Here is a 27,623-nt window from a genome sequence, read left to right on the forward strand (position 1 = left end):
TCCTCCTGCTCTGAAGACTTAGCTCTGCTGGTCCTCATGCTCTGAATCCAAAAACCATCAGGGAATGAGTTCAAATAAGTATAGGCTACTAGGACTTCTCTGCCAGTTCTTATTCCATCTGTATTTCATTGATGAGAAAAGAAATAATGAATCCTTTTTGACTTTATATTCTCACAGGTAAGATGATCATTAAAATACATGTAGTACTTACTATTTGCCAGGCACTGGTCTTAATGCTTTTTATGTTAATATTGCTCAATTTGTATACTCTTTATGTACTAATATTCTCATTTACTCATCTGAGATACGTAATATTATATTGACATTTTACAGAAATATGAAGCATGCTGAGAGCTTAAATCATTTGCCTAAAGTCACACAGCGAAGAAATAAGTGACCAATCCAGGATCTGTGTTCTCAACTACCATGCTGCCTCTTTAAAATGTTAGATTATGAACTTAAGTGGAAAACCTCTGGTGTGGTTCTAGTTTAGAAAAATGAGAGTAATCAAAGGAAGAGGGATCAGAAATCATAGAATATCAGAATTGCGAAGGGCCGTAGAGATGATGGGTACTGCCCTGGTTGGAAATGATGACGCTGAGATCCCAAAAGGCAACATGTCTCCCCTAAATCACAGCTAACCAGTGGAACAGCTGGGGTCAGAATTCGTGTCTTCCGAATTCTCACTGAGTACATGAGGAGGAAGAAATTGGTGGGAGCCAGCAAACTTAATGAGCCCAAGAAAGAGATGATTATTGGAAGGGAGTGGGCTGGGAATACTCCTCATATGGCTCTAAAAATGTGAAATTGTCAGCCTGAAATCTGTACTAATCCAAAGTCAGTAAGGTTTTCTATGTTGTCATTTATTGGTAAGTTCCTAAGTCCTTTTTGGAAGCTAATTCTCTAGGAGAATATCCAGATATTATCATGACTTTTCAACCAATAGGGCAAGTAGTGCCCCTCTACAGTGATGTCCTCTTTGCACAATTGACTAGAACTAACTCTCCAGATTCAAATTCACCTGCAAGTCCGCTCTCTGGACGCCAGACCTGTGAGCATTTCATGGTACTCTGCTGCCATCATCTGGCAAACTGAGGTCAAGAACAGCTGACTCACTCCTTGCCTGCTATCTAAGAATCTGGGTACCAGATTAGTTGAGTTCTCCTGGATACAGTGGGGTAGGCTTGGTAGGAGTGACGCTTGAGGATCAGTATGCGTCAGGAAGAAGAAATGATTCTGTTACCAGAAGAACGAAATATTCTGAGGACTGTATTAACTACATTGAAGTTCAAACATTAGATTGTAAATTCAATGTCTTTACTAATTTATTCCCTAGATACTATAAAATACATGTCACAGAAGTGGGTAAAATTTGGTATGTCTACAAACATAAAGGCGGAGCCTTTCTCTTTACACAAAATTTTTTCCATCTTTATACTAGAGCAACTTCCTGTGTTAAAATATTTATAGTAAAATCACACAATAGTCAGCTAAAAAAAGGGGTGATTATTCATTTTTAGAACACATTTTTGTTTTGCAAAATGAATGACGGCAGTGCATGCACATGAGTGTGTATAATTTATTTGCAAAAGTTTGATTTTTACACTGTTTTCATGGATAAGCTTATTGCAAGAAACCATGCTAAATTTTCATATAGTATAAAGATATGTGTACTGAGATGATACTTTTAATGTATTATTTTTTCTTCCTTATTCACGCTTTTTCTTTTTCTTTTTTTTTGAGGAAGATTAGCCCTGAACTAACTTCTTTGCTCATCTTCCTCCACTTTATATGTGGGATGCCTGACACAGCATGGCTTGAGAAGCACTGCGTAGGTCCACACCTGGGATCCAAACTGGTGAAATTCAGGCCACTGAAGCGGAGTATGCAAACATAACTGCTTCGCCACTGGGCTGTCCCCTTATTCACACCTTTTTAATGGGAACTTTCTCCTATTTAGTTAGCCTTATCCAGTGCCTCAAGAAAGATCCATATTATTATAGAATGCAAAAAAAGTCAATGTTTAACTTTTGAATCCAAAATAGAATCTTGAAGCCCATTTAATTAACAATATTCTTCAGACTCAAGCATTCAGTTGCAAACCCCACAGACAATGGGGATGTCAGGAAATGACATAGGAATAGTTTCTTTTTATGTCCCAAATTGTCTTAGAGCTTCAAGGGTAAATCAAAAGACTCAGGGAAAACAAAGATAGGGTTAAGATGGAGCCTTTAGCGCTGCATGTGAAATGGCAGCATGAGAAACTCCATGGACCTGCATCTCAGTGTAACAATAACTAGTGAAAATTATTAAAACACACACACACACATATACACAACCATTTAAATTCTCTAGAAATTGTCCTATGAAGCTATAGCAAAGGAAGAAAAATTACTCAATAAGCGTCTCAGTAAGAATTGCAGGTGTCTGTGGCACTTGAGCCACTAACTGCTTCCTTCCCTCCAACCCCTACTACATGTGACAGAAGCCCCATTCCAGATAAGAGTGCCCATGAATACAGAGCTCCCTCTCTCTCCAGCTCCCAGCCAAGGCTATGGTATGTCTCCGGGAGGGGAAAGGCACCAGCATTCGCGTTTCCCCAGCTCTGCACTGCAGAGGCCAGATTTCAGGTGAGTACAGCCTAGAGGGTGGAGGTGCTCTTCCTCCACACAGCTCTCATTCTTAGGGCAGAGGCACTGCCCAGGCATCACAGGGTGAAAACAACGGAGCACTGATTATCCTCATCCCAACTCATACCTACGGCACAGGTTTCATAGTGGGAGAAGCAAACTAAGAAGTTCAGAAGCTACCACCACAGCCCAGTGCCCTGCTCAAAAAAGCAAGTGTGTCACCTCAAGAGAAGCAGACCACTGTCCCTATCTCCCTAGCTCTGGAGCAAAGGCTCAGAGATTTTGCTCAGCGGGAGAAGCAGGCCATAAGAACACAGAGCGCTGAAGCTCTTCCCAAGGGAATTGGCTTGGAAGAGAGTGTGGAGAAGTTCAAGCCCAAGGGTGCTCTTGAAACCAATGGTGATTCTGGTGGCAAATGATTAAGTGGAGCCTGGTAACTCCATGAGAATGTGTAAACCATAGGCCAGAATTTACTATAGCGAACGAGGATAAGAGATACCTAATAAGCGCTCTCTCAGGGTCAGAACAAACCTCAAAGACTGGCCTCAAAAACTACTCCTGCAAAGGGGTCCAAGAATTTAATTGGATAATACTGTAGCGCAATATATGCCTCAGGGTATTGTCAAAAATAATAGAGTAATCTGAAGCCAATTAGTGTAGCCTAAGATCTGAGTGTGATACCAACACAGGCAGATAGCTTAACAGAGAGAGCAGGTGAGGAAACAATTTCAAAGAGCTCTGCTAAAACCACTGTCATCCCAGGGTGACTATGTGTACGCCCAAGGCTGCACTCTCTGATGAGCAACATCAGAAGCTTCACACTGCATGGGAAATAGATTTCAATGAAATAGTCCAACCAAGTCACTAACCAACTAATCAAACAAGCAGTGACAAGCCCTGGTGTCCAGAGTTGCTACAATATATTCTCTAAAAGTCCAGTTTTCAACAAAAAATAAATTCTGAGATGCAAAGAAGCAGGAAACCATGAACCATACACGGGGGTAAAAAAAGCAGACAACAGAAACTGCCTGTGCGAGGGTCCAGAGTCAGACTCAGCAGATAAAGTCTTCAGAGTGCTATTATAAACATGTTCAAAGAACTAAGGAAAACCATGATTTAAGAGGTAAAGAAATGCATGACAATGTCTCTTCAAAGAGACAATATCAATAAAAAGATAGGAATTATAAAAAAGAATGAAATGGAAATTCTATAGTTGAAAAGTACACTAACTGAAGTTAATTATGCACTAGAGGGGTTAATAGATTGAATAGTGTCTCCCATAATTCACACCTAACTGGAAGCTCAGAATGTGACTGTTATGAACTGAATTGTGTCCCTCTGAAATTGATATGTTGAAGTCCTAACTCCCAATGTGACTGTATTTGGAGATAAGGTCTTTACAGAAGTAATTAAGGCCAAATGAGGTCATAAAGGCAGGGGCCCGATCTGATAGGATTGCTGTCCTTATGAGAAGAGAGACCTTCTTATAAGCTCGCTCTCTCTGCCGGGTGAGGACACGGTGAGAAGGCGGCCATCTGCAGGCCAGGAAGAGGGCTCTTACAAGGAACTGAATTGGCCAGCACCTTGATCTTAGACTTTTCAGTCTCCAAAACTGTGAGAAAATAAATTTTTGTTGTTTAAGCCATCTAGTCTATAGTATTTTGTTATGGCAGCCCAAGATGACTGAGACAGTGCCTTAAATGGAAAGAGTATCATTTCAGATGTAATTAGTTAAGGATCTGAAGACGAAATCATCCTGGATTTTGGGTGAGTTCTAAGTCCAAGGACTGGTGTCCTTACAAGAAGAAGAGAACAGACAGACATGAAGAAGAGACGTAAGAAAAAGGGCCATGTGAAGATGGAGACATAGATTGGAGTTATGCTGCCAAAAACAAAGAATGCCGGGAGACATAGAAACTGGAAGAAACAAAGCAAGGAAGGATTCTCCCCTGGAGTTTTTTGGGGGAGTAGCACCACTGGCACCTTTATTTCAGACTTCTAGCCTCAGAACTGTGAGAAAATAATTTTCTGTTATTTTAAGCCACCCAGTTTACAGTCATTTGTTATGACAGCCCTAGGAAATGAATCAAGGGGCCTGTGGTAGGCAGAAAAAGCTTGCCTCCCTGAAAGATGTTCATGTCTTAATCCCCAGAACTGGTGAGTACGTTATGCCGTATATGGCAAGGGAGATTCAACGTGCAGATGGAATTAAAGGTGCTAATAATCTCGCCTGAAGAGATTTTCCAGGTGAGTCCAATGTAATCACAGTTCTTTACATGTGGAACAGGGAAACAGAAGAGCCAGAGCCAGAGAAAAACATGTGATGATGGAAGCAGAATCAGAGTAATGAGAAATGAGAAAGACATTGCTGGCTTTGTATGACAGAAGGGAGCCATGAGCCAAGTAATACAGACAGCCTCTACGAGCTGAAAAAAGCAAGACAATTGATGCTCGCCTAGAACTTCCATAGAGAAACAGCCATGCTGACCCTCCCCTGCCCAGTGAGACCCATTTTAGAAGTCTGAACAGTAAGATGATAAATGTTAATTTCTCACTAAACCACTAAATTTGTTACAATAGCAATTGGAAACCAAGGCAGAGCCTAACAGCAGATTTGAATTGCCAGAAGAAGGAGTCAGCAAATATAAACAGAGATTGATAGAGATTATGCAATCCAAAAAAGCAAGAGTGAGAGTGAGCAAGCAAGTGAGAAAGAAAAGAAGGAAGAAAAATGAACAGTTTCAGAAAAAAGTGGATCTCTATTAAGTGTACCATATATATGTAAAGGGAGGACCAATAGGAGGGAAGAGAAATGAAGGAGCATAAAAAAAATACTTTAAGAAATAATGAATTAAATCTTCCCAAATTTGATGAAAAATATTACTCTATGTGAATTATTTTCCTATAATGCTGTAGCAAATTACCATGAACTTGATAGCTTAAAACAACATTCCTTGCCTTGTGGCCCCTTCCTCCCTCTTCAAAGACAGTGGCATAACATCTCTCTCTGAATCTCTTTCCATTGCTTTCTTTCACTTCAAGGCTTTTTCTCTTATATATGTGGTTAAATCCCCTCCTTTTGCCTCCCTTTTACAAAGACCCTTGTGATTACATTTAGACTCCACAAAGATAATCTATGTTGATGGGCACACATATATAAAGATATGATTTGTGATGATAAGAACATAAAGGGAGGAAATGGAACTATACAAGAACAAAGTTTTGTATATAATGGAAATTAATTTTGGATTCATTCAAGCTAGATTGTTATACACTGTAATGTTAGTGGCAAACCTCAGTCCAATTACCAAGAACATAACTCAAAAATGTATATGAAAATACATGGCAAGGGAATTAAAATGGTGCACTAGAAAATATCTAACACAAAAGAAAGAAGTAATAAATGATTTAAGAACTAAAAAAGATATCACATAGAAAACACAAACAGCAAAATGGTAAATGTAAATACTAACAGTAATTACATTAAACGTGAATGGACTAAACTCTGCAATAAAGAGGCAGGGATTGGCAGAATGGATTAAAAAAATGCTCCAAATGTATGCTGCATGCAAGATACATACTTTAGATTCAAAGATACTAACAGGTTGAAGGAAAAAGGATGAAACAAGATATTTCATGCACATGGTAATCAAAGAAAGGTAGAGTAGTTATACTAATTTCACACAAAATAGAATTTAAGACAAACATGTTACTAAAGACAGAGACATTTTGTAATGATAAAATGGTCAGTCTATCAAAAAGATATAACAAATACAGACACATACGCATGTAGCAGTAGAAATCCAAAATACATGACACAAAGCTGACATATTTGAATGGAGAAATAAACAATTCAACAGGAATAACTGGAGCCTTCAATACCCTACTTTTTAATAATAGATAGAATGACTAGACAGAAGATCGGCAAGGAAATAGAAGACTTGAACAGCCCTATAATCAACTAGACTTAAAGGACATCTGTAGAAGACTTCAGTCAACAGCAGAGGAATACATAGTCTTCTCAAGTATGTGTTGAATGTTCTCCAGGATAGATCACGTACTAGGCCATAAAACAAGCCTCAACGAATTTTAGAATATTGTAATTATACAAAGTATGCTCTCCAATAACAATGGAATGAAATGAGAAAATTAAAGAAATTCATAAATATGTGAAAATAGAAACAACACACTCCTAAATAACCAATGGGTTAAAAAAAGAAATCACAAGTGAAATTACAAAATACTTTTAGATGAATGAAAATAAAAACACAACATATCAAAAATATGGCATGCCCCTAAAGAGTGCTTAGAGGAAAATTTATAGATGTAAATGCCTATATTTACTAAAGAAGAAAAGAGATCTGAAATCAATGACCTAACCTAAAATTTCATCTTAAGACACTGAGAAAAGAAAAGCAAATTAACCCATATAAAGCTAAAACAAGGAAATAATAAAAATTAGAGTGGAAATAATTTAATTAAAAGATAAAAAATAAATAGAGAAAAATCAATTAAAACACAAGTTGATTCTTTGAAAAACCCAACAAAACTGACCAGCACTTTCACAAGACTGGTCACAAAAATGAGGGGACACTCATGTTAATAAATGGGGGAATTTTACTACTGACCTGACAAACATAAAAAGGATTATAAGAGAACACTTTTGTATACAATTCGTTATTTGTGAACAAATTTGATATGAATTAAATGAACAAATTCATAGAAAGACAAAACCACCAAAACTGTATCAAAAAGAAATAGCAAATCTGAATAGATCTATAACAAGTAAAGAGATTGAATTAAAAATCAAAAAATAAAGTCAGGCCCAGATGGCTTCAACATTAAAATTCTCTCAAATGTTTAAAGAAGGGTTACTTCACAAACTCTTCCAAAATAGAGAAGAAGAGAGAAGGCTTCCCAATTCATTCTTTGCTTCCAATTTTACCATGATGGCAAAAGTAGACAAAGACATGACAAAAAGCAGGAAACCATAGTCCAACATCTCTGTTGAATATAGAAGCACACTTCCTCAACAAAATGCTAGCAAACAAAACCTAGCACATATAAAAAGGACTTTACCCTATGACCAAATGGGGTTTACTCCTGGGACACAAGATTGGTTTAACATCTGAAAATCAATTAATGTAATATACCACTTCAATGGAACAAAGGACAAGAACCACATCCTTATTAAAAAAAAGTATTTGACAAAGGCCAAAATGCTTCACTATAAAAAAAGAAAAAAAAGTTAACAATTTGAGAATAGAAGAAAACTTCCTCAAACACATAGAAGGCGTCTATGAAAAACCCACAGTTAAGATCATACCTAACGCTTTCTCCTAAGGTCAAGAACAAAATAAGGATACAAGCTTTTACCACTTCTATTCAACATTGTAGTGGAGACAATTCCAGAGCAATTAGGCAAGCAAATGAAATAAAATGTAACAAAAAAATATTAGACCTACTAAAATAATTCAGTAAGGTTGCAGGATACAAGATCAATATACAAAAATCCATTGTATTTTTATACATGTACAATGGATCATCTGAAAACAAAATCAAGAAAAAATTTTCATTTACAATAGCATTAAAAAAGAATTAAATACTTAAAAACAAAAGTAGCGTAAGACCTATTATCTGAAAATTATAAAACATAATCGAAAGAAATTAAAGACCTAAATAGATGTAGACATCACATGTTCGTGGATCAGAAGACTTACATAGTTAAGTAGCAGTGTATCTAAAATTGACCTACAGATTCAACAAAATTCCAGTCAAAATCCCAGCTGGCTTCTTTACAGAAATTGACATGTTTATCCTAAAATTCATGTGGAAATGTAGGGAACCAGAATAATCAAAACAATCTTGAAAAAGAATAACAAAGTTGGAAGATTCATATTTCCTAATTTCAAAACATAAAACTAGAGTAATCAAGTCAGTGTGGTACTTGCATAAAACTAGACACGTAGACTAATGGAACAGAATTGAGATTCCAGGAATAAACTCACACTTTTAAGTCCGCTGTTTTTTCAAAAGGTGCCAAGAATAGTTCAATAGGGAAGGAACAGCCTTTGGAACAAAATGGTGCTTAGCAAGTGGATATCCATATCGAAAAGAATGAACTTGTATTGTTTCCTCACACCATACACAAAAATCAACTCAAAATGGATCATGGACCTAAATGTAAGAGCTAAAAATATAAAATTCTTAGAAGAAAATATTGAAGTAAACTTTTCATGACCTTAGGTTGGTCAAAGCCTTCTTCAATATTCCACAAAAGCACAAGCGACAAAAGGAAAAATACATTATTGGACTTCAACAAAGTTTAACATTTCTGTGCTTCAAATTATATGAAGAAAATGTAAAGACAAATCACAAAATAGGAGATATATTTGCAAATCTGAAAAGGGACATATATCTAAAATATATAAAGACCTTATATAACTCAATAATAGAAAGACAATACTCCAATTTAAAAATGGGCAAAGGATCTGAATAGATATTTCTTCAAAGAAGATATACAAATAGCCATTAAGATCTTCATGAAAAGATGGTCAACATCATTAACCATTAGGGAAATTCAAATTAAAACCACAATAAGCTACTACTTTACACCCATTGGGATGGGTATTATTTTAAAAAAAGGAAAATAAGTATTGGATAGGATGTGGAGAAATTGCAATCCTTGTGCATTACTGGTGGGGAATGTAAAATGATGCAGTTGCTGTGGAAAACAGTATGGTAGTTCCTCAAAAAATTAAACATATGGGCCAGCCCGGTGGCACAGAAGTTAAGTTCACACGTTCCGCTTTGGTGGCCCGGGGTGCACCAGTTCAGATCCCGGGTGGGGACCTATGCACCGCTTGTCAAGCTATACTGTGGCAGGCGTCCCACATATAAAGTAGAGGAAGATGGGCACAGATCTTAGCTTAGGGCCAGTCTTCCTCAGCAAAAGGAGGAGGATTGGCAGCAGATGTTAGCTCAAGGATAAACCTCCTTGAAAAAAAACAATTAAACATAGAATTAATACTTGATTGAGCAATTCTACTTCCAGATATATCCACAAAAAATTGAAAGCAGGAACTCAAGCACATATCTGCACATCAATATTCATAGCAACATTATCCACAATATCCAAAAGGTAGAAACAATCCAAATGTCCATCAACAGATGCATGAACAAAGAAAATAAAGTATATCCATACAATGGAGTATTATTCAGCCATAAAAGGAAATGAAGTATTGATACATGCTACAACACAGCTAAGGGAAAGCAGCCAGACACAAAAGGCCACACACTGTACGATTCTCTTTTCATGAAACAACCAGAACAGGCAAATCTGTAAAGACAGAAAGTAGACCAGTGGTTGCTAGGGGTGTGGGAAGAAGAGAATAAGGAGTGACCACTATTGAGTATGGAGTTTGTTTTTGAGGTACAGAAAATGTTCTAAAATTGATTGTGGGGGTAGTTACACAAGTCTGTTTACCAACTAAAACCCACTGAGCTATTATATACTTTAAATCAATATGGTATTTATTTAATGGTATTTAAATTATGTCTCGATAAAGCTATTAGGAAAAATGACAGAGCCTGAGAAAGGACCCAGTCTCCCCCACCCTATACACACACCTAATGTTTCAGGTTGTTGAGGGGTAGCTAGACAAGGAAAATATGATAGTTTTGTGGTGTGCAAGGGGAGAAAATGAGAGAGGTGCTTCCCTTTTCATGTGGATTTTTGGTGGAGTGTACTTGCAGGAGTGTTTAGTAACAACACAAGATGACTACAGAAGAGGAGACCTGGTGGCACGTGTGTTTTAGCAGGGAGAGTGCCTGAGAGGACATCCACCCATGTTCCCACATCCTGACATACATACACACATGGGGAGATTGAAAAATCCCAAATGGCCAAGAAACCAAAATAACATATGGATGAAAAGACTACGAATATGTGAAAAGTGGCTTTGGAGACCTCAAGACCAGAAGCTATGGCGGGGACAATGGATTTCAGCAACAAATGACAGAAGGCGACCCAAAGCCAGGAGGAAGAGAGTCACTGGCTGCTGATGCAGAGGTCACAGAAACTGACACAGACCAAAGGGAATGAGGCACCTCAGAGACCAGTCAGTACTTGCATGAAAGGATGTCTTGCTGTGCACTATAAGAACAATCGTGATGTTAAGCAAGTTTACTCCTGCATTTAAATAGAATGCTGGGGAGAAGGAGAGGATAAGAACCTTAGAGATAAGAATAGTCCTGATAGGAAGTTGAAATTTCGACTTGATTAAGTTTAAATGCTGAGACACTGGGGTTTTACCCAAAGAATTTTAACATACCTGAAAGAGATTAAGTTTTAAACCAGATGGGACTAAGTTATCATGAATGCTTGAGATTAATTTTTCTTTTCCCGCTACTGAGTAGAAAGGATTCTTGGCAAGCTATTGAGTTCAACTAGAGAAAAGAGAGAAAGTTACTTTTCCTCAACACTGTGTCAGGATGAGTAAATTTTAAACTCCCTGCAATCCATGAAGGAAGCAGATCCCTCAAGGGATGGTATTGTTCCCAACACGAGAAGAAAGGATAATTAAGTGACACGATAGAGGTGTTAGCTAAGGATACACTGGTAATCATATTGCAATACAAATGTATCAAATCAATATGTTGTATACCTTAAACTTACACAATGTCGTATGTCAAATATATCTCAGTAAAAAATTTAATTTTAACAAAAGGGCATGGTCATGAGGTGGCATCCTTATGGCCAACCAAGCAGTCAGATACAGGCTGAACTTCCAGACTGAAGTTAGGGAGACCAGTGCGATGTAGCGAGCAAACAATGGCTGAAAGTCAGCGTGCTTGGGATTGAGTTGGGCAGGGCCTCCAACAGGCTTTGTGACTTTGGACAACATCACTGAATCACTTTTGAAACTCATCTGTCTAGCCTGTGAAGGAGTTGAACTGGATGACTAGTAAGGTTTCTTCTAGCTCTAAAAGACTGATTCTCAGGTCTCGTATGCCCAATGGGGAAATGTCTGCCACTTCCTGGCCAAGTTCAGATGGGCATTGTCTTTTAAGAGACATGCCCCCAGAAGCTGGGCTGAGGACAGCCAGATACGAAGTGCAGTTACCTGTGGTGAATCGATGGCTCTTGTGTTTGCAGCTACATTCTTCTATTAGCTCAGGAACATGCACATCACTGTGACAGCTGGTACAGTAAAAGAAGGCTCTGGACAATGAAGACAAATCAAGAAGGACTTATGTGAGGCTTAACACAAAGGGAGCATGATGCTGACTCAGTCTGCCTGCCATTAAGTTGCATTTGCTTTAGGACTTTCTCCCTGTAAAGTGATAAAAAAAAAAATTACCTTCTGACTTCCTTTGCAGATTCAGCAATAAAGAACCCTAATGTGTTCTTATGCAGCTTAACTTGTGCAGATGGATTTAGTACCAGACCACTGGAAACAGAAAATAAAAATACAGTAATTTTTCTCTCCAATTTCTGTGGCAATATTTGGTATTTCATTCTGTCATTACCAATGGATGCTCTAAATTGAAGGGTTAATAGGATTCAATCCCCTTTTACTGCCAAATGCAGTAGAAAATGTGAATTTGACTATATTTAATTCTTTGTTTCATTACTGCTAAATACACTAAGGGGAGCCACGTCATAACATAATTGATGAGCTGCATACACAGCTGTGCTTAAGGGTGAGCCCCCTCCCTGGACTCTGTCCTGAATCTGAGATGGTCAATCCAACTTAGCTGCATGGAGCCTTGTGAATCCAATGCCAAATTGGCCAAGGCCACACAGTTGCTAGGCTTACGGTCATAGTAGAGGTGTTCATCCTTAGGCTACTTGCCATTTAAAATTAAATTATCTCAAGTTAACCAGCTGGATTCAAAAGTTCCTTTTGTTCACCTGTACCATTTTTGAACCTGTATATTTCTTTTGACTTTATTTTTGTCTATTTTGACCCCAAGATTTTTGAGAGCAGGAACCGTATGAATTGTTTCTATTTCTATATTACTTGAACATTTTGATTTTCTATTTTCTTAAAGTTTGTGTGTTTGAAGATGCTGTCTTATAAATTTCATCCATGATACTCCTTGATGCAGTACTCCATTACTCATTAATATTACTCTTCACGTTACATATGCCTATTTGAGTTCCTCACATTTCTCCTTATGTTTGTCAGGATCTCCTGTTTTTATTTCCTTTATTTCAGACCTCTGGTACGGTGAGGTCTTATAAACCCATACCTCCCCTCATTTTGTTTGGACATGGTACAAAAGTACTCCTTTCCTCCTTTAAATCACACTGCTTTTATAGTCACATTGAAAAAGGGTCAAGTCTTCATTTTGGCGAAGCTTATTTTGTTGTTAGGGTACTCTCAAGTAACGTGCAAGTGTTAGAGCCTTACAAATATAAAAGGGCTTGCACAATGAAAGCTCTTCAGCCTATGCCAAGGCAGAAAGAGGCTGAATAGCCATATTCAGGTAGATTATCACCTGAGACAACTGGGTGATATTTTTTCAACACTGAATTTATTGAACGGACTGATATTAATGAGTGGAACAATTATTTTTAACTTTGAAAGAGAAAGACCATGGACTTGTGCCCTCTATCCCCTAAATAGCATTGGTTGATGCTCACTAGTTAGCAAGCGTGTGCTTAGTTGTATCTTCATATCTCCTTTTTCTTTTTTTTTACAAGAGGGTTCTCTGCGCTTACGTTAAATATTTAGTTATGAAGATACAGTCATGATAATATCTCTGGTTGCATTTGAAAGAAGAGGTGAACTTCTTTTGAACATTTTCCCAAACTGGCATTATTGCTTGATGCCTCTTCATGAGTCATGGCCAGCCGTGCTATTAGAGCATGTTCGCCACTGGAACAAACCAAGAACATTAACTAGATCTGGGGTCAGATCCAGCTTTATCTCTTAGCAGGGGACAAATTATCCCCTAAGACAAATCCTTATGATTATCCAGGGCTTTTGCAAGTCTTAGAGTCTGTTCAAGTGTGTCAATTAGAAGAGAAAATAAAAGGTGAGAAAAGATAGCTTTTCCCCAGTTTTCCAGCATACTCACCCAGCCACTGAGATGCCCTATTTTCCTTCCACTTATAGTCGCTGTGGTGGATTTAGCACAGCTTTGTGATGAGAAGCACAGCCACAGAAACAAGACGGAGTTCAGATTCTGGCTCTGCCACTTGGGAGTGGTGTGAGCTTGCTTTTTAACCTTTCTGGGCCTCAGCTTCCTCCTCTGCAAAATGCAACTAAAAGGTGTAACCATCTCATAGCATTGTTGTGAGGATTCAAGAGTTAATGTAAGTACAATGCTTACAGCACTGTTGGTCATGAAGTAGCAATCATGTAGGAGACTGCAGTTATCAATATTTTGCCACATCAGGTTTTAATCCCTTTGATTCACCTGACTTTTAGATGAGAAACCAAAGTTAAATCTATTTTGGAGCAGGTTCCTCTTTCACTGAGGGTAGGTGTGTGCTAGGTAGTAAACAGCACCAGGACCTCTTGAATATATGTGGAAATTAGCTGCTTAAAAAATATTCATGTTTCCTGTCTAGAATGTCTTAATAGTCATCTTAATAAAGTTTACATAAAACTAGGATGTTAGAGTTGGAAAGGATCCTGAGAACATTTGGTCCAGTAGTTTCCAAATACCAGTGAATAAACTGTCTATATCATGGGACTTAAAAATTCTCAGACCCTCACCCGTGGAGATTTTGATTTGTAAAGTTCAGAAGTGGGGTTTTGGAATCCACACGTCTTTAAAACTTTGCAAATAATTCTGATACAAAGCCAAAGATGGTAAAACTTGATCAAGTTTGGGCCAATCTGAAACCCAAACAGCCTGCCTTATGATTCTAAGACTTCATCTTTTTACCATGACCTATTTCCAGTAGAAAGGCCATTTGTGCATAGGTCTAGATATTGAAGTTTTCTTGAGTGTGGCAGGATTGTTAAATAGAATTTAGCCAGCCAGACAATACTATTCATTATTGTTTCCTTAATGACTTGCTTATACAGTACTCCACTAATTTCTTTTGCCCAGATATCTTTTGCATCCTCTCTCCTTAGACATATCTTTTCTTCTTTCCCAACATTTCGTACAAAATCATCCTTTCGTAGTCCATATCAGATGATTCAAAATTACTGAATTTTGACTATTTCCCTATAATTCCAGGGCTCCTGGTAATGTCAATTTCAGAGCTGGAAGGGGTCTTAGGTATTAACTAATATGATTTCCTCATTTCACATATGATAAACACTTCTCCAAGGCCACAGGACTAGCAAATTATAATCAGGATCAGAATCCAGTTGTTGATTCCAATTTCACTCAAGTTAGTTTTCTACTAAAAAACACTCATAAGCCAACGTAACAGCCTTTCTTGTTCCCTGGTCCATTTGCCACTTTTTCTTATTTTTCAGCATCTTACATCTCTGTATCATTGTGGCTTATTCCTTTTCCGTTTGTCCTAGATTTTCTTTTTTATTACATGATAACTTCTCTTACCTCTCATATTATCGAATATGGGTTCTCAGGAAATGCTGGTGGCCTGATAATGTTACCTCTTTCCTTTACCTACCCAGCAGCTTTATCAACAGCAGACTTTTTCTAGTGGGCCAGTCAGATTCCTGTTTTGCCATACTTTGCAGATTTGTTTCTAAGACCAGAGTTTGTGGGGACACGTTTATCACAAATAATTCTATTTCATAGGATTGTTTCCTGGTCAAGATTTGCAAGATCTGGTAGTATACTAAGAAGAACAGATCTAAGAAAGTGACCATTTCTTCTCTCCCCTGCTCATGAGAGAGAATTGGGGCAGGGCTGTAGAAAAAGGCCTGTGTACCCACTAGGGTAATCATTTTAACCCCAGTCATTAGATTCTAACCCCAATCGTTAGAGACAGTACTAAATGCACCACAGCAGCCTGGGCGCCCAATAGGCTGGCTCTCGACAAATGGCAAAATGCTTAGTTATGGCTGTACTTTTGGAAAAGTCTTAATCATAAAGATTCTCGTCTGATGAAAAACTGAAGAGATTTGAAGGCTCATTGGTACCAGTAACCGTGAACTGTGGGTTTCTGTTTGATGGCTATCAGCAGGAGGTGCATCTTCACAAAGCAGAGCCTGGGAAGGAAGACAAGCACTGTGAGGAAAGAGAGGCGAGCAGGGCGCTACCTCAAAATAGTATGACCAAGCTTTGTGATATCCACCTGGGAGAACACCAGCCCCTCAGCAAAGGAAGGGCCTCCCAAATGTAGAATGTTAACTTCTAAGTGAATCCATCCTGAAGTAACTCACGGCCAGCTTGCCAACTGGGACAGGGATGAAATTGTCCCACATAGGCTGTAAACTTTTAGGTTGCAGATTCTCAGACTTCTTCATTCTTATGTCTTAAGTGTTTGTCGTGGAGCCTAGCCTACAGTGAGCCCTCAATGAACATTGTTGAAAGAATGTCGTTGCATAATGAATGAAGAAAGTATTTCTCTGAGCTTACCGGGAAACTTCAGGAAAACTCATTCCAGCAAAGTCATCAGAGAGACGTTGAGTCAGGATTTTGTTCTTCAGGCCATTAAAGAAATATTTTTGCCAGGGCCATTTAGGAGAAATCTGGAAAAACAACCATGCCACATGAAGCACAATAACATGGAATGTAGGATGTTATCATTCAAGTTATATATTCTGCTAAGCAGCAATCCAGTACCTATTGCACTTAGGTCATAGAAAGGAGATTTGTCCTACTGCTTAACCAGAGAAATGTCAAAGGAAGAACTAAAAGATGCATCTCCACTGTCTTCACTCGAGAGTTCAGAATGAAGTGGAAGTATTATGACTTAGTTTCTTCCCAGATGGTATCCAAGACTCCTTGCTGGAAATTACAATGCTTTTCCTAAAAATTTCAGCAATGTAGACTGGTTTTTGAGTCAGTAACAAATAAGATGGGAAGAATATATAGAAGCTAAGTTGTCTCTCTCTAGATATGGCTAGTTTTTTAACATATTAGGTTTGATTTTTAAACATATCAGTTTTCTACTAACCACATACCACAAAGAAAAACTTTTCATGGCTTCTGCCCAGTATCAGAACCCTTCATAGGATCAAAGTAACTCATAGAGCCATCCTAATCAATGGAAATGAGAATGTACAAATCAAGGACAGCAGAAGACTTCTAGAGAAATGGGAGCTGTGAAGGGAGAAGACTCTCTCTCAAAAAGGCTAAATGCAGCCTGAGTGGAGCAGGGTTGTTAGGTAACTCATCTCTGACATTAGTGTAAGATCTCCCGGAATTTAGTTATATTTATCTCGTCCTCATTCTCCCCCACCTGTTGCCATCAGAATCACCACCAACTGCTCTGACATGTCAGGACAGGCACCTTAAAGCCCAGAACCTCAGATGAAAGTCTGGAATTTCTATAAACTCTGAAACACTGGAGCAGTGGAGAGTTAGGGACAATTCAAAAATACTCCTCAGGTGGCCATCTTGTGGTTTAGGAAAAACAAAACAAAAACATACACACAAACAAGAAATTCTGCCTTGCTAAAAAGGACCACCTATTTCAGGCAATCTGGGCACACATCATCCTCTTCCCAAGATTCAGCTGAATCCTCTGCTTTTTCCCACTTTCTTAAATTCCTCTGTTGGGGGGGGGGTCACCTTGCTGGGCAGTTAATACCACTATTTAAGTCCCCTTTACTAAAGAACTTAGCTTTGACCTTTTAATCTAAATGTTTCAGTTTTGAAAGAGGATAAAAAATGGTAACCATGAAGATGGAGAAGTCTTCTTGAGTCTTTAAAAGATCAGAAATGGAAACAGGGAGACAAGATGGATTTAGGGTTTGGATAGCAGATTCAGGGAGTTCAAGTAAACCAGTTAGATTAGATCTAATCTAAGTTTAAGCTTAAGGCAATGTTCCGTGCCTAGAATCAACCAAAAATGTTCTTCAGACCATAATTTCTTATCATGTAATCAATATAGTCAAAACACACTGCATTGATTTAAAGTCTCCTAATCTGAGTACTCAGAAGTTTTACAAATATTAGCTCAATACTTAGAAAAATAAGATTATGAGACTAATAATTCTCATTTTATAGACACAGAAACTGACAGTCACAGAAAATAAAAGTGTCTAATCCCCCAAAAATGAGACATAAGGCACTGGAGTTCTAGCCATTAAACCCAAGTTAATAGTTCATTACAGAATCCGAAGCACCAGTACAGAGTACAGCATTAAAAGACCTTACCCTGACTGCCCAGTTTAGGATTTTTGAAAGAAGTTGTCAGACTTCACTTCCAAAACAAACAAAAAGAGAATTATCATGACCATAAATCTCTCTCTCTCAATTCCTGTATTCCAAAAGCCATCGTATGACGAATATTGACAAGTGTCCACCCTCCTTGAGGAGGTTAAAACTTTAGATTAACAAAAAAATAGGGCTGGTTTTGCATCTCTACCTTCTATATTTCCATAAAAGAGATAAAGTCTACATATGGAGTTCTCATTCCATTTATTTTCTCCAGCCATGGAGATTAAAATCACAATCGTCACAACAGATGCTGCAGTTAGCTTCCACTCTCTAAGCATACAACACAGGCAAAGACAATTTCCTTAGAAGCCATTTCCTGGGCCGGCCCTACACAGTGACCATTAGGTGAAAGTTAAAGCATGTTCACTGTAGTAGCATCAAGCCCTTTCCCAGTGGCCGATGGTCTTTTCCATTTGTCAGTATATGGTATCTCCTCACACTCGCAGAAGGAATTGTAGTAGAATTCTGTGTTCTCCTGTTAGCATTTTGCTGGCCAGAGCATATTTCCTCTCTTTTGCTTTTCTTAACAGCACCAGGGAAGGAACTGGAAAAGATGTAAACACTTTTTGACTCTTGAACAAAGGAAATCAAGTGCAAAGAGAGGCCAAGAGGGAAATTGAGTATAAGAAAAAGCAAATGTGGACTCATAATTAAATGGAGAGAAAGGTCACTCTCCAAGAGGCTTTGGAGAAAGGATATCAGGCCAGCTGAGAGTCAGAACACCTTTCCTGGAGCATTTCATGGGACTGGCATTTGGAAGGCTGTTCTGTGTGCTATAGTAGTTCATCTCAATAACCCCTTTTAACCACTTATTTTGTCTCAGACAAAGGCATCAAAGAATCTGAGGTGGGAGACTGTGAGTAGATACCCAACAAATGGGGCACAGTGGTAGGACCATAGGTCAGACAATTCCACCTTTGCTATTCATGAACTTACTACACAGTCAAGTTAGTTGGCTTCACTGACCCATGACTGGGATGCTACCTTGAAACCCTACTGAGGGGAAACATATTTAAAATGTATAACACATAGTAGGCACATAGTATGGGGTCACTATTATTATTACTGCATGGAATGTCCCAAAAATAACCTGGAAAATTAGATTTTAATTATCATTTGTATTGTTATTTCTGTTTGGTGAGTTATTTATGTCAATTATTTTGCCTTTAATTTATATTTAAATATACGACTTCTCCACTAATAATATAACCTTTATTTATATTTCTACTTTCAATAACTCAAAGTGCTTCTACTTTTATGAATACATTTACTTTCATAACAGTGGGCTGCAGGTAGAAAGCAGAGTTATGGTTTCTGTTTTGCAGATAAATACTCTTAGGCAAGAATAAGACAAATAACTCCCTCAAGATCAATGCAGTACCTAGGACTTCGGTCCAGATCTCTCAAACCTTTCTCAGCTCAGTGGAAGTCAAATCTCATTTCTTAGGGCCTTCTTGCTTTCCTGAATTTTTATTTTCTATTTCTGATCCTAGCATGTGAGGAAATGGGGATAGAGCCAAGATTCAACATCAATTTACAAGGTTACCTTTCTGTTTTGCTCAACAAATAGAGACGTTAGAAAGGTGCACAAGCCTGGCACCAAACAGCCCTGGGAGATAAATCCAAGCGTTAATTCAGCAAAGCAGATGATGTTGTCCCCACCGATCCAGCTCCAGGTGGGAATCTTTGGCAGAAAAACCTGTTTCGTGGTAGAAAATAGGACAAGCATTAGGAATAAATATACCTCGAGAAAGTTCTTTCTTTCTGGATGTCTTTCTTTCATTTAATTTACTTGAAAACACAGATGATGCCCAGGTCCGTGAAAGTGAAAAGAACAAATTCAGCATTTAAAAGTGGTCATTGGTGACCATCAATCCATTCTCTGTGTCTACGTGTGTGTCTGTTGTTGTTGTTTTATCTTCTACATATGAGTGAAATCTTACAGTATTTATCTTTCTCTGTCTGACATATTTTGCTTAGCATATTACCCTCAAGGTCCATCCATGTTGTCGCAATGTACACTCAAAATTTGTATGTTATAAACCAATGTTACTTCAATTAAAAAAAGGGAAGTAGTTAGCGGTCAACTTCTTCCACTTCTGAAAACAAAAATAGCTAGAGTTGCAAAATCAGGTCAAATGGTTTAGATCTCTAATTGTATCCCAAATTTCAATCTTTTTGTTTGTTCGTTTGTCTTATGTGTTCTGTTTTATCAAGATATAGTTGACATATATTATATTAATTTCAGGTGTACAACACAACTATTTGGTAATTGTATATATTATGAAATGATCACCACAATAAGTCTAGTTAGCATCCACTTCCAGAGTGATTACAAATTTTTTTGCTTGTGATGAGAACTTTTAAGATCTACTGTCTTAGCAACTTTTGAATATACAGTACAGTGTTATTAACTACAGTCATCATGCTGTACACTACATCCTCAGGACTTACTTATTTTATACTTTATTTTGTGTGAAAGTTGGTATCTTTTGACCCCCATCATCCATTTCACCCAGCCCCACCCCCACCTCTAACAATCACCAATCTGTGAGTTCTGGGTTGTTTATTTTTGTTTTATTCCACATATAAGTGAGATCATATGGTATTTGTCTTTCTCTGATTTATTTTACTTAGCATAATGCCTTCAAGCTCTATCCATGTTGTTGCAAATGGCAAGATATCATTCTTTTTTATGGCTGAATAATATTCCATTATATATACATATACACTGCATCTTTTTTAAACATTCATCCATTGATGGACACTTAGGTTATTTCCATGTCTTGGCTATTGTAAATAATGCTGCAATGAACATAGGGATGCATGCATCTATCTGAGTTAGTGTTTTCATTTTCTGTAGATAAATACCCAGAATTGAATTACTGGATCATACGGTAGTTCTATTTTTAATTTTTTGAGAAATTTCTGTACTAATTTCCATAGTGGCTGCACCAATTTGCATTCCCACCAACAGTGCACGAGGATTTTCTTTTCTCCACATCTTCACCAATGCTTGTTATTCTTTGTCTTTTTGATAATAGCCATTCCAACAGATGTAAAGTGATATCTCATTGTGGTTCTAATTTGCATTTCCCTGATGATTAGTGATGTTGAGCACTTTTTCATGCATCTGTTGGCCATCTGTATGTTTTCTTTGGGAAACTGTCTATTCAGATCCTCTGCCCATTTGTTAATTGGATTTTTTTTGTTATTGAGTTATATGAACTCTTTATATATTTTGGATATTAATCCCTTATCAGATATGTGATTTGCAAATATTTTCTCTCATTTAGTAGTTTTCCTTCTCATTTTGTTGATGGTTTCCTTTGCTGTGCAGAAGCTATTTAGATTGATGTAGCCCCTCTTGTTTATTTTTGCTTTTGTTGCCATTGTTTTTGGTGCTAAATCCAAAGAAATCATCACCAAGATGCATGTCAAGCTTACTGCCTATGTTTTCTTTAAGGAGTTTTATGGTTTCAGGCTGTACACTCAAGTCATTAATGAATTTTGAATTAAGTTTTGTATATGGTATAAGATAGTGGTCCAGTTTCATTCTTTTTCAAGTGGCTGTCCAGTTTTCCCAACACAATTTATTGAAGAGGCTGTTCTTTCCCTATAGTATATTTTTGGCTTATTTGTCATGAATTGACCATATAGCTGTGAGTTTATTTCTGGGTTCTCCATTCTGCTCCATTGATCTATGTATCTGTTTTTATGCCAGTACCATATTGTTTTGATTATTATAGCTTTGTGATATAGTTTGAAATCAGGAAGCATGATGCCTCCAACTTTGTTCTTCTTTCTCAGATAGTTTTGGCTATTTTGGAGTCTTTTGTGGTTCTATACAAATTTTAGGATTCTTTATTCTACTTATGTGAAAAATGCCACTGGACTTATGATAGGGATTTCAATGAATTTTTAAATTGCATTGGGTAGTATGGACATGTTAACAGTATTAATTCTTCTAATCCATGAGCATGGAATATCATTCCATTTATTTGTTTCTTCCTCAATTTCTTCCATCAATGTCTTATATCTTATAGTTTTCATGGTACAGGTCTTTCACCTCCTAGGTAAAATTTATTCCTAGCTATTTTGTTCTTTTTGATGCCATTGTAAATGTGATTGTTTTATTAATTTCTCTTTCTGATAGTTGGCTATTAATATACAGAAATGCAACAGATTTTTGTATATTGACTTTGTATCCTGCAACTTTACTGAATTCATTTCTTAGTTCTAACAGTTTTTTGGTGGAATCTTTAGTGTTTTCTATAAATAGTATCATATCATCTGCAAATAGTTACAGTTTGACTTATTCCTTTCCAATCTGGATGCCTTTTCTTTCTTTTTCTTGCTTAACTGCTCTGACTAAGACTTCCAATACTAAGTTGAATAAAATGGTGGGAGTGGGCATCCTTGTCTTGTTCCTGATCTTAGAGGAAAAACTTTCAGCTTTTCATCATTGAGGATGATGCTAGTTGTGGGCTTGTCATATATGACCTTTATTATGCTAAGGTACATTCCCTCTAACCCCACTTTGCTGAGAGTTTTTATCAGAAATGGATGATGAATTTTGTCAAATGCTTTTCCTGCATCTATTGACATGATCATATGACTTTTATCCTTCATTGTGTTAATGTGGTATATCACATTGATTGATTTGTAGATATTAAACCATCCTTGCATCCCTGGAATAAATCCAATTTGATCATGGTATAATCCATCTAATGTATGGTTGAATTTGGTTCCCTAATATTTTGTTGAGGATTTTTGCTTCTATATTCATCAGTGATATTGACCTCTAATTTTCTTTTCTTGTGGCATCCTTGTCTGATTTTGGTATCACGGTAATGTTGACCTCATAAAATGAATTTGGAAGTATTCTTTCCTTTTCTATTTTTTGGCAAGATTTTGAGAAGGATTGGTATTAACTCTTTTTTATATGTTTGGTAGAATTCACCAGTGAAGCCATCTGGCCCTGGACTTCTGTTGGTTGGGAAATTTTTGATTACTGATTCAGTCTCCTTACCAGTAATCGGTCTGTTCAGATTTTCTATTTCTTTTTGGTTCTGTCTTTGTAAGTTGTATGTTTCCAGGAACTGATCCTTTTCTCCTAGGTTGTCCAACTTATTGGCATTTAATTGCTCATAGTATTCTCTCATGATCCTTTGTATTTCTGTGGTATCAGTTGTAATGTCTCGTCTTTTATTTCTGATTTAAATTCAGTTCTCTCTCTTTTTTTCTTGGTGAGTCTAACTAAAGCTTTGTCAATTTTGTTTATCTTTTAAAAAAACCAGCTCTTAGTTTCATTGATCTTTTCTATTGTCTCTATTTTGTTGAATGCTTCATTTTTGGTCTCTCTTTTCATTTTGGCTTCTATTTCATTTATTTCTGCTCTGATCTTTATTATTTCCTTCCCTCTACTCACTCTGGGCTTTGTTCATTCTTCTTATTCTTTGAGGTATAAAATCAAGTTGTTTGAGATTTTTCTTGTTTCTTGAGTTTGGAATTTATTGCTGTGAACATCTCTCTTAAAACTACTTTTGCTGCATCCCATAAGTTTTGGTATGTTGTATATCCATTTTAATTTGTCTCAAGATTTTTTTTGTTTCTCTTTTGATTTTTTCATTGTGCCATTGGTTATTCAATGTTGTTTAATCTTGACATATTTATAAATTTTCCAATTTCTTCTTGTAATTAATTTCTAGTTTCATACCTTTGTGGTCTGAAAAGATGCTTCATATAATTTCTGCCTTCTTAAATTTAGTAAGACTTGTTTTGTGCCCTAGCATATGATCTATCCTGGAGAATGTTCTATGTGCTTTTGAAAAGACTGTATATTCTGTTGCTTTTGGATGGAATGTTCTGTATATGTCTGTTAAGTCCATCTGGTCTTTTAAGTGTCATTTAAGGCCACTGGTTCCTTATTGATTTTCTGTTGGATAATCTATTTATTGATGAAAATTGAGCATTAAAGTCCCCTACTATTATTGTATTGCTATCTATTTTTCCCTTTAGGTATGTTAATATTTCTTTTATATATCTAGGTGTTCCTATGTTGGGTGCATAAATATTTATAAATGTTATACTATCTTGCTGGATTGACTCCTTAATCATTATGTAATGCTCTTCTTTATCTCTTATTGCAATCTTTGTTTTAAAATATATTTCATCTGATATAAGTATAGCTTCCCCAGCTTTCTTTTGGTTTCCATTGATACGCAATATGTTTTCCCATCCTTTCACTCTCAGACTGTGTGTGTCCTTACACCTGAAATGAGTCTCTTGTAAGCAGCATATAGATGGGTCTTCTTCTTTTTTTGTAATCCACTTAGCCACTCTATGCCTTTTGATTTGAAAATCTAGTCCATTTGTATTTAAAGTAATTATTGAGAGTTATGTGCTTATTGTAATTTGTCTTTTGACTGTTTTTAAATTTCTCTGTTCCTTTCTTCTTCTTTTCCCTCTTCCTTTGTGATTTGATGATTTTCTATGGTAGTATGCTTAGATTCCTTTTTCTTTATCTATTGTGTATTTACTGTAGGTTTTTGCTTTGTAGTTACTATAAGACTTACATAAAACAAGACCAGTCTAATGGTGATGAACTCCTTTGGTTTTTGTTGTTTGGAAACCTCCTTATCTCTCCTTTGCTTCTGAATGACAACTTTTCCAGGTAGAATATTCTTGGTTGGTAGTTTTTTCTTTCAGCCCTTTGAATATATTGTGCTATTGCCTTCTGGCCTGCAAAGTTTCTGTCGCAAATCTCCTGATAATTTTGTGGGAGTTCCCTTGTATGTGACAAGTTGTTTTTCTCTTGCTGGTTTTAATATTCTCTTCTTCTCTTCAACTTTTCACACTATTTATTTATAATGTGTCTTGGTGTGTGTTTCTTTGAATTAACCTTATTTGGAACTTTCTGTGGTTCCTGGACCTGGATATCTGTTTCCTTCCCCAAGTTAGAGAAATTTTCAGCCATTATTTCTTCAAATAAATTTTCTGCCCTTTTCTCTCTCTCGTCTCTTTCTGGCACTCCTATAATGTGAATGTTGGTCTGCTTTATGCTGTCCCATGAGTTCTTTAAGCTGTCTTCACCATTTTTCCTTCTTTTTTCTTTTTGCTATTCTGATCAGGTGGATTCTACTACCCTGTCATCAAGTTTGCTGATTCTTTATTCTGCTTGGTCTAGTCTGATGTCAAACTTCTCTACTGTATTTTTCAGTTAAGTTATTGTGTTCCTCAGCTCTGAGACTTCTACTTACTACTTTCTCGTATTTTGTATCTCTTTGTTGAAATTCTCACTTTGTTCATCCATTCTTCTCCTAAACTTGGTGAGCATCCTTATGCTGATTATTTTGAACTATCAAATAAATGACCAATCTTTATTTCATTAAGGTCTTTTTCTGAGGTTTTTTATCTTGTTCTTTTGTTTGGAACACATTCCTTCATTTTTACATTTGCCTTGACTCTCTGTGTTGGTTTCTATGCATTAGATAAAACAGCCACCTCTCCCAGTCTTTAAGGTGTGTCTTGTGTAGAGGATGAACTTTATCATTGAGCCTGGCCCTAGCTCTTGGCTGTCTTTCAAACCTTTGTGATTGTTCAAGCAGCCTACTTTATTTTTAGTGGCTGCCAGTATTGAGGCTGTACCAAGACCTGTCACTGTCCCAAAGGTAAGGATCTCAAAAAGCACCTGGATTCAGACTGATTGAAAGACAGACCCTCAGGCAGCAGGTTTTAAAGTATACAAATATATCTCTTCCCAATTTACATTCTTAAGTGATAGCAATCTTAATGAGACTCCAAATTTCACTTATAACTGATAAAACTTTTTACATGTAGACCCATTATCAAGTAATAAGTTCATCTATTTACTTAGATGAACTAAGTTCATCTAGCTTCAAAGACTATAAGAGGAGATTTGATAGGCTAGAATGTTACAATACCTTGTTATGGGATTGAAGTATCTGTATGATGACTCTGGTCTGTGGGTGATAGTTCTTGATAGAGAGCACCCTACGTAAACAACAAAATATGCTCATCAGTGATGTGCCATATCCAATGGTTTTGTAATACAATTCAATTCAAATTGATGTGTGGGTAAGCATAGGGAAACAGCATATTATAAAGCTCATCATTATGCTCTTCTCTAAAAATGTTCTGTTTAATAGCATAAACACAGAAGGGTGCTATTTTTTTAGTGGCTTAGTTAACTAAATCTATGGAAAGGTCATCTCTAAGTATTAGGAAACTGTGGTCTTCTGGGACCAATTCTTCAGGAGGAAATAACAGTTCCATATATTTTAGCCTTCAAATTCAAAGACATTAATTACAGGAAAAAATAGAGATTGAATTACTGTCTATAGCTTGAAACAGCTTGGAGATTGTCTCATCCAACTTTCTCATTTTACAAATTAAGAAACTAAGGTCTAGCTCATATTTACTGTATTATGCGTGGTTTAAGTTCTCAGCTGTTTCTTCCTATTTGTATAGTCACCTTTAGCTATGTATATTTATTTTGCTCTAGGGGCCAAAACTTCATCTGGCTTAGGCACAATGCTATTGCCATCACAACGCTAGTTTGAATGTGTTACCACAAGTCAAGTTCCTGCTCATAGAAAGTTCAGAGTTAAAGATGGTAATGTTAACTCTAGCCATCTGGGAAATACTTGCCAACAGTTATAAGCATATCATATTGAACCATGTACAGTCTTTCACTAGAATTACAGAAGAAAAAAAACCCCAATAAGCAAAGTCTACTAATAAGATTCACAAATCACACATGGTATCTTTCTTTTTTTTTGAGGGGGAGAGGATGTTAGTTATAAGAGTGCTATCTCAACAGTTTTCAGTTATTTGTATGCTTGCTTTTTAAATTTAGATAGCTATTATCCATATGAAACTTCAAGAAAGTATGTGAAGAAGCACATAGATACTCAGGATACTCTATTTTAACTTCCTTTTTCATAATCTGTGCAGCCTCTGGGACAAAAAAATAGGCAGAAACCTGAAATATGATGAATCTAGTACTGAGATAGATGACATCTTCACCTGTTTAGTCCTATGCACTGGGCTTTATTTTAAAAGAGATAAAAATAAAATCAGCATGGGAGCATCTAAAACACAATGCCAGTTTCTTACCTCATAATGTTTGAAGTATCTTCAGCATGCAAATCACTGCAGAAAGGGTTGGCTATAATCAGGCATGCTTCTGCAGATTCCACCTATTCTTCAAGATTAAACAGCAGCCATCTTGTTAATTACATGGGAAATGCTCTAGTGTTCCCCTTTTGAGTTTTCTTATAAAATTTCCAGTAGGAAAGAGAACACACTTGGGAAGGACTTCTGATAAGGATGTCTTTACATCAGAATCATAATCCTGCAAATGCTGCAAGGGATGTAGCAGATGGACCAGGGCACAGGGTCTCCAACATAGATGTAAACTTGCTTTAAAATGGGTGTAGTAACATAGTTATATTTTCCTATCATCTATAACCATCAATTTATGACTAGTGATGAGTAATATGATCTTTTTAAAGAACTACCTATATATTTATTTACCTTTCAGAATAGGCAAAGAATAGAGGAACTTGAAGTCTGCTTGGGTCAAGGTAAACAGTCATTAAATATTTGTGGATTCTGAATCTTAAGGTTCTAGAAAAT

At 36.9% G+C, this 27,623-nt stretch overlaps 1 protein-coding gene across 1 annotated transcript in view; it reads right to left on the minus strand.

Moving 5' to 3' along the window:
• The window catches only part of KCNU1 (potassium calcium-activated channel subfamily U member 1), a 150,098-nt gene that overhangs the window by 69,679 nt on the left and 52,796 nt on the right, over positions 1–27,623 (minus strand). Inside the window, 7 exon segments of the mRNA XM_070499718.1 lie at positions 11,756–11,853; positions 11,993–12,082; positions 15,713–15,781; positions 16,152–16,264; positions 19,507–19,659; positions 25,907–25,976; positions 27,102–27,184. Coding sequence (XP_070355819.1) covers positions 11,756–11,853; positions 11,993–12,082; positions 15,713–15,781; positions 16,152–16,264; positions 19,507–19,659; positions 25,907–25,976; positions 27,102–27,184 — 676 coding nt within the window.

The sequence above is a fragment of the Equus asinus genome, chromosome 27 (assembly GCF_041296235.1).
Source record: "Equus asinus isolate D_3611 breed Donkey chromosome 27, EquAss-T2T_v2, whole genome shotgun sequence".
In the NCBI taxonomy this organism is placed as follows: Eukaryota; Metazoa; Chordata; class Mammalia; order Perissodactyla; family Equidae; genus Equus; species Equus asinus.